The sequence below is a fragment of the Styela clava genome, chromosome 3 (assembly GCF_964204865.1).
Source record: "Styela clava chromosome 3, kaStyClav1.hap1.2, whole genome shotgun sequence".
Taxonomy (NCBI): domain Eukaryota; kingdom Metazoa; phylum Chordata; class Ascidiacea; order Stolidobranchia; family Styelidae; genus Styela; species Styela clava.
In genome coordinates this window covers 25,168,516-25,177,136 of record NC_135252.1, presented here as the reverse complement: position 1 = coordinate 25,177,136, position 8,621 = coordinate 25,168,516, and the positions used below count along the sequence as shown (strand labels likewise).

General features: G+C 36.8%; 1 protein-coding gene across 1 annotated transcript; it reads right to left on the bottom strand.

Moving 5' to 3' along the window:
* Positions 1-4,994: 4,994 nt before the first annotated feature.
* On the bottom strand, positions 4,995-8,621 carry LOC144420932 (uncharacterized). The gene is made up of 4 exons (XM_078110786.1): positions 8,521-8,621; positions 8,205-8,260; positions 7,719-7,844; positions 4,995-5,898 (listed from the first exon to the last, which is right to left on the bottom strand). Exons 1-4 carry the CDS (start codon positions 8,619-8,621, stop codon positions 5,087-5,089), a joined length of 1,095 nt encoding a protein of 364 aa, XP_077966912.1. The 3' UTR covers positions 4,995-5,086.

The following is an 8,621-nucleotide window of genomic DNA, read 5'->3' as shown; positions in this document are numbered from 1 at the left end:
ATTTTTCCGCTGAAATTCCGCTGAATTCACAGTGGTAAATTTATTGTTACGACACGAAGACCGGTAAAAATCAGTAAATACCGTAAATCAGCGTTTCTCAAACTCGTATTGTTCCGGAACACGTACACTTTTTATCTTGCCTTGCGAAGCACCAAGAAATTATAAGGTAAAATTGATAATAAAGTATTTTGGTGATTTTCGAAAGCCTATGGTAAAAATTAAAAAGTTTGCTTTAAACTTTACAAATAAAAAATTGGGCCGACGTTCAACGATATCGAACGTTTAACGAAAACGCAATGATTAACAGAATGGTGGGAGGCCTGTCTAGATAGAAAGGCCTCTCCGCTTGTTTGTCGCCAGTTGGGAGACAAATTTACGACCCACAGTCGCATAAGTACGGCCGAGATCGCCATAGCGATTCGTGTCCCGCAGAACACTCCAAAGAAGCTCACGGAACAGTACTGTTCCACGGATCACAGTTTGAGAAAAGCTATCGTAGATAGTCTGAGTCAGAATGAGTCATTAGGTTAGAGCTAATGAAGCTGCTTAGATAGTTTAAGATAAAATGGGCCTATGGAGCCACAAATACCCGGAAATATTGTTGCTAAGTAACATTATATAAAGTATAGCTTGATTCGCGTGCATGAAACGAAACTGAGCATAGATGACGTCACAAGGTGAGTTATTACTGCAGATATATTGTTCAACCCTATTAATGTTTTCGGGCCTTCGATGTTCAGGGCGAGGGTGTAAGGATAGGTGACCGTACATTTGAACCCACGTACATTTGATCCCATGTGTATATCCACGGGTTCAATCTATATGCAGGTGCTAAAACCCATGGGTTAGTGTGGGTTCAACTATCCGAAAAACAAAAAAAATTCCATAGGTGCAACAGCATACAGGTGCAATTGCCATGGGTTCAAATGTACGTGGGTTCAAATGTAATGGAACCGTAAGGGTATTGTGGCGTTTTTCAATGTATCAAAAGTTTAATGAAATCTTGCAAAGCTTTATTTATACGAGAACTTCAGTCGTGGGCTGTTTGGTTGCTACGCAGATCTGGACCTTTCTTACATTAAGATTTATTGTAAATTATGAATAAACTGGATCCGGTTATTTGGAATCCCGGCGCGTTAACTGGCTTAGTTTTGCAACAATGTTAATGGCAAAGTTACGGTGACGTCATAATTGAAAATTTTGCCTACAGCTAAGGTGTTTTAGCCCGACGGAATAAAGTAGTTACGGCTGTTGCCCCGTTTTATAGTGTTCCGTTTTTTTTATAAAAGTTTTAATTATATTGTGATAATATTTGTCTGTAATGTCGTTAATAGGATGGTTATGGTTTACTGTGGCACTGTCAAACTGTTTCAGGATAGACTAGTCCAAAATCAGGTGTTAGGCTAACAGTACCGGTAGCATCTTGGAAAGTTTCGTAGGCACAATTTGACTAAACAACGTTCCGTTTCAAAATACTGCGGGATCTTGATACCGATAAGTCGATCGCTAACTATTTTGAAGATTTCAGTCAATCGCAACCGAAAGCAGGTGGGCCACCCCTGCCCTACACTATTCCTATAATATGGATATATACTAATTTATCTAGGTAAAAACAAATCTAGGAATTGGTATATATTTTTACTATTTCGGATCTTTTTTTCATCGTGGAGCCGTTTATTTTGAATATGTAAAAGAAAACTTGGGCTCCGTTTCACGTAGACACCAGCATTATTCAAGGCCTATGGTGAGGAAGCCTTGCTTCGTAGACTAAACATATTCCGCGCGTTTATTGCCACCACCCTATCTTATAGTTTTCATTCTTACTAGTGTTCAAAGTTCTTTGTTGAGTTACCATGGTCTGATTATAAATTCGATGGTTCATGTGTAATGCTGATATTGAGAGTTTGCTGCCGGCATTGAAAACGACCCAAGGCATGTTATGATAGACTAAGATAGCGGTGAGTAGTAAGAGCAGTTGCTTGAATAATTTTTGAGCTCCGACACTTCGGCTAAAACGAAAATGCTCTGCCTAATGGCGCGCTACAGCTACATTTATTGTAGTCACACTAACGTCCGTAAATTTTTTTTGATAGCGGACTTATGGAGTTCAAATAAAAATACACGCTTGACATCTGCAGTCATCATCTTCTGAATATTTTCGTGATATTAGCTGGTGAAAAAATGTTAGTGACACCACAATCGAATTTGGCGTGTAGTTCAGGCAAATAGACCTTGTAGGTTTTGCTCGTCTTTGGTGCTGTTATCTCGTTTTTGTATTTCGTCGTATTAGCTTAATTTATGTTAAAATAAGATGTTTCTGCTTTTATTTCTCCATTGAAGAGGTTTTACTTTCCACAGCAAGGTTCTGCCCTGTTTAGGACAGACTGATTCAAAATCAGATGTTTGGACTGAGGGTAGCCTGGATAGTTTTTTAGTTATGTTACATTATTCATTTATGAATTGGTTGCTAAAATAGTTTGTTTGTGAGGCCCCCTTTAAATTTTGACGTCATGATAGGCATCTAAAATATATGTTGGATATTATGATTAAAGATATATTGTTCACATCCACTGAAGTTTCTTGAAATTCGGGTCAAAATTTATTTTTCAAATTATATGATTTCAAACTATATTATATCAAACTAGTTTATCGAGTAACTTTTTTTTGCATTTACATGACACTTCCTATTCTCTCACTCTGTACAAGGTACTCGAAAAGTACATATACATAGGAATCCCTGGCTCTAATCCTTCCCAAATTTCATTTAATTCCCTACAATCTGGGAAATATATGGGAGAGCGAGGTAGCTACAATAGTAGTTCCTCATATTTGAACTAAAGTAAAATGACAGTAAATGTATTGAAATAACAATAAATTCAATGCATTTTATTACAAACAATCAATATAAATGAAAATTGCCGGACATTGGTTGCCAGTCATTGGGTAGACGAACAAAACTTGTCATTTGACTGAAAAATTCTAAGAACTTAACTGGAAATTTTGCAAAGCTGGGGTCAATGGAGCGATTAGTATCATCAAGGCTCAAAATGAATTCAATATTTCTATAAATATAATAAATATTCAATTTTTTTGCGGAAAACTAGAATAAATTGAAAATCAATTAGTTTGTAGGAAATTGAATTAGCAGAGTTGGATGAGAGATATTTTGGCAAGTTTTGTGAAGAATATGTTTGGGATCTGAGGATGATTTGGGATTTGGGGGTTTTAATTTTATGTTCAGGAATTTGGTAATCGATATTGATTCCATGTTCGAAACGAAGTTGTTGACGCCATTAATTTTTGCTGCAGATTAAATTGATATGTTTTAGAACAGGGTTTCTCAAACTTTTGGTCTTGCGGAGCCCGTGAAAAGGTTGACTATTATTCACGGAGCCCCAGAATAAATTTAAAAATTGTTACTTTCCGATAAATATTCCTGAGTAAGTTAAAGGTACTTTACGAATATAAAAGCTAAACCTTTTTAATGGGGTTAATACAACGACTAACATACCGGTTAATACAAGCCATAAATAAATCTAAATTTCACAGATAAATTATATATATAAAGGCTGTAAATTTGACACTTGACAAACGTATTAATAAATTAGGGGTCGAACTCGAATCTGGTCCCTTTTGATATTTTTAAAAGACTTCGCTAATAACGATAATTGCTCTTTTGTTCTCGTGGGGAACTATGAGTTCAATGTGAAAGCATCGTTACCATATTATAGTCATTGCTTGATCGGCGAGGAGGGCTAAAACATTTAATAAAGAGGTAAATCCGCAGCTCAAATTCCTTGATTGAAAAGCGGCATTATGGATGATTAAAACTAAAACTTAAAACGGTTTTAAAACACTAAGTTTTGTTTCAACAGACTCACGACAGATTAAAGCTTTTTAGACATTGTAAATCCCAAAATTTGGTGTTATGTTGTATTTTCTTTGCTTATTCATCGTAGTAAAAGAAATCGAAACACAGTCAATTATGCGCGCGATGTACTTTTTATCCATTCTGAGACTACCGACGGAGCCGCATGCAATAACATAAATTTCAATCGTTCGTATTTTGCCCAGACCTCGTGATTTTTTAAACGGCGATATCTTGCAAAGAATCTGAGTGGCAGATCTGCGCGGTGGGAGTTAGTGTTGCAAGAACGGCTCAAATTTGTCAAATTCGCTAAATCTACCACACTGCCACTCAATCAGCCAGGATTACGATTATGAATCATTCGGGAAGGGCACAAATATCTTCTCAAACTACTGGCACCGGTAGTAGGTATTTTCTTTTTTGGGAAGCATGACTTTGTTTCTAATATCTTATGATAACAGTGTTGTTCATAATATACGTAGTCCACAAGAACTTCGTTCACTTAACTTTGTTTCTCATTTCATGTCCGTGGATTGCCGGGGTAATTTGATAAGTAATGATTTATTACATTGGATACAATTAATCCAATGAACAAGTCATTTTAAATATGCCCGCATCGGTCATAGATTGTAAATTGTACTTTTTGAGCTTTAACATCAACCTAGGGCTTTTTGTAACGCTGATATCTTGCCTAAAAATAATCTCGTGTGCGAAAGAACAAATCAAGTTTGACAATTCCCAAGATCGCAAAAATACGATTCCAATTTATTCATTGTTGGCAGTTTATCACGTATTTTATATTATTTTAGAATAGTAATCTTTTATTTTAGTAATTCTAATAGTAATCTCGAATCAAACGTGAGTAACGATAAGCACAATTAAATTATTATGACAAGACATTTTAAAAGTTGCTCTCAATAGTCATGGATTGAATATTTTACGGAACAGAAACCTCGTTATCCACTGAAATTTTTTTTTTTAATCGCGAAGCTGTTATTGCTTCTTTGAACAATTACAAAATTAGCAAAGTCAGAATTTTGAAAAGTAATAAAATAGCACGCGGAGCCCCTAGGTTTCTCCCGCGGAGCCCTGGGGCTCCGTACGGAGCACTTTGAGAACCTATGTTTTAGAATATTCGAATTGATTAGTTGAATAGAATTTTATAATATCTGACTGTTTTTGGCGCCCACAACTACAAGGTTGATTCGAGACACGAAATCACTGTTTTATTCTGTTTTGTGTAAATTTCAAGTTGTTCTTTGTCGTTTCTATACTTTCCTGTTTCTCCTTATCACTAGGCCAATTTTCAGCTTTCTTAAACGCATCCAGAGATTGCAAATAAAACGATTCAGCCTTGGAATTATTCCCGAGATTACTATGCTCATTACCAATGTTGTTTAATAGTTTACCGAACACGCTATACTTTGCAGCGTTCGAACCAAACGTTTGATTCATCAAATCCAAACCTTCATTATAAAACCCGATAGCTTCCTTATATTTACCAACTGCAACGTAACTAACGCCAACATTAATCAAGCATGTCGCCTCCATATTCACCTTCTTATTCTTATCAGCTCCTGATACTGATCTCAACTCTCTCAATATATCAGTGATTATTTCCAAACCAATATCTGTTGCAATCACTTTCATTTTATCGCCCTCCTCAGCCAGAGATTGAATTACACTGTAACATTTGAATACGCAATCCTTAATTCCAACAACCGAACTATCTGGGTTCGAATCGAACTTATACAACTTAGCACTACAAGAAAGCAAAATCAATGCACGAATATGAGACGAATCAGAAATGTAATTATCAACTAATTTGATGACGTCATCGACACCAGGTCTTGCTGATGACGTCATTATCGTTTGTAACTTTTCAATGCACCTCAATGCTTTATCCGGTCTCCCAAGTTGATAGTAGCATTCTGACAACATGAATTGTTGTTCCTCAGAAGTCGGAATATCTTGCAAAGTAATCAGTGCGTCCACGAACTTGGATTCGTTAATTAATCGTCGTATATTCTCTGGAAGATAAAATATCATTTGCACTAAACCTTGACTAATTGAATCTATCTCTATAGCAGGGCTACTCAACTGGCGCTCGAATCCGGCAAGTGCAGTTTCAAGTATTTTGTGGCGTCTACAGCTGCCGCAAAACCATGGCGGGATTTCCAAACCACGGTCACTAAGACCAAACCCACGGCGACTGACTTTTTAGCTGCCACAAACCAATAGCGAGCTGCCGTGGTTACGGCAGCAAATCGAATACCACCAATTTTACTGCCGTAACCACGGCAGGTCGGCTGTAATAGCAGGGCTGCCCCTAATCTGCTGATGGTGATAAATATTTGGTGAGTTGGAATGTTTTTCTTATGGATACAGTTTGGATGGATTTGGGGTTAGGGTTAGGGTTTAAGTAGATATAATTTCGCATGATAAACTAAAATATGGTACATGAATTTGTAAATATACCGGTAATAGCGCCATAAAACCATGGCAGGAGACGGCGTGGTACGTTCGTGGCAGGAGCTGCCATGAAGTGGTAAGAACTGCGCCTCGAATCCGGACCTTTCGAGTATTTGATTCGTACCGCACCTGATTCTTTATTTTAGATCATTAGCCCCACTTTTGAAGTTTCCTTTTATAAAATGACTTTTATAGTTTTAAATATATATGAAAATAACTATAACACCATAATAAGCAATTTTGATTAGCTAATAATCATTAGCCAGTCGAGAAAGTGTGCATTTAAGGATGCCGATATATAAATTCTGAAAAGACCGGACCCAAATAATTTTGAATTTTTGTATGCGGATCTTCGGTGAAAATAGTTGAGTAGCCCTGCTCTATAGTGTTCTTCTAAACTTTTCAATGCTTGGCATCATCGCTTTGTGAAATAATTCTAGTTTTATTATAAATTTTTCGAACTAAATTTTCTTATATTCACATAAAAACAGTTAAGAGACGATGAATATGTTGGATTATGGGATAGTTATTAATAATATGCAAATATGTCTCGTACACTATCATCTAAATCAGGGTGTTCCGAAGTTGTCGGCTCCGGGAGCCACAAAATATTTTCATTGTTCGCGGGCCACAATAGTGCCAAAAATAGGTAAACAGTGCAGAACAAACACTTTTATTGTGCAAACACATTGGTCAGTATTTGTCATTTATCAAGCTAAAGCATGCAAAAATCACCAAGAACTTACTAAAACATGCAAAAGTCTTTTTATATTCAGTGTAAAATTTAAAACTCTTTTAAACGGAAAAAGTTCTTCCGCAAATGTAAGTGCTTCCGAACATCGAGCGTAATTACTAATATATGCAGCATTTTTTGTAATTCAGATATTTATTTCGTCGTGCATGAAATATTGCGCACACAAATTTAAGCAAACATAATGTTAAAAATATAAAATAAACAAACATACGATATTTCCGCAATTGACGCGGGGCCGCGAAAGACTATTAAGTAAGTCATCGTGTCAGCGACACCTTGTTTGCCTGGTTGAAAAGCAGATTAAATCAAACAAACGTTATTAAATAAGAATTATAACATCATGACCTGCTAAATAAATCCAATTTTGAAAATATAAATTAAATATTGCGCGAGTCAAATAGGACAAAAAATTACAAAAGTAGGCACTTTTGCTGTTCAGGCGGGTTGCAAAAAACACCGGACATGAATTATATTGTTAGGCCATAATATTAATATTTAGTTATCAGGCATAGCCAACCTACGGTTTTAGCTCCGCAAGTCTGAATGGCTGCTGTTTAAGGCCTCGTTTAGAAGGTATTGCTCCCCTAGCAGAAGTTTGTTGTGTCTATAGTTAAGCCTGCTTACCAGATGTAACGAAATGCATTCCTTCAGTCAGATTCATTCTCCCAAGATAATCAGTGACGTCACTTCTCCCAGGGTTATCAGTGACGCCATGAGGGGAATGATGAGTCGGTGCCTGAACGTTCGAACCTATGAAAAAAGAAATACTTTGGAAAATAAGGGGAAGTGACTCCGAAAAGATATATTCGTTATTCTGAGAAATCAGCGTGGTCAGAAAATTGCACAGTTTTAGGTTTGGCCACGCTAGAATGAATTGTGCTTTGCCCAAAAGCGATTCGTGTTATAATCGAATTATATGCTTCAATTTGTTAAATTGCAATGTTATGTCTGGCTATTAATGTCAACTCAACCCGGGAAAGACTACAAATTACATATAAACTACGCGATCAAAAAGATTTGCTCATTTGACTGAGTTCCTTGAGAATAGTTGTAGATTCATTCAAGAAGCTACTATTGAGCGTATGAGGAAGAATATTAAGTTGATAATACCTTCTGTTGGAACGACTATCGGACCAATTTCTGCGGCCTGGATTTTAGTCTTCTGCCTGGAAATACAACAAACCAATGTGATGGTCGGCTCATCTACATGTGATAGTAAAAGTAACTGGTTGTGAATTCCAAACAAAAAAACAGAACTGTGGAGTCTGAGTCTGGCGTTCCATTTACTGGAGGCGGATCTCCTTTGTGACTGAATCGTAACAAATGACTAATTTCAGGAACGCTTCATTTCCTTTTCAGCACGAATCGATCCGTACGCACCGACTGCAAGTATGCTATACCAAATATTAAATCATCAATCCCTTACCTAACATTGTCGCCGGCAAATCTCATTACATCCTGATAATGAACATTGACAGCTGGCAGTTGCACATTAATAACCGGAGGTTGGCGCCCTCCCTCAGCCAT

Bases quoted from the DNA above. Each gene is read 5' to 3' on its own strand.
- LOC144420932 (XM_078110786.1), bottom strand. From the start codon at position 8,621: ATGGCTGAGGGAGGGCGCCAACCTCCGGTTATTAATGTGCAACTGCCA. The intron at 7,845-8,204 runs GTATTATCAACT...CTTTTTTCATAG, and splicing joins GATAGTCGTTCCAACAGAAG to GTTCGAACGTTCAGGCACCG. The intron at 5,899-7,718 runs GTAAGCAGGCTT...TTTATCTTCCAG, and splicing joins AATGCATTTCGTTACATCTG to AGAATATACGACGATTAATT.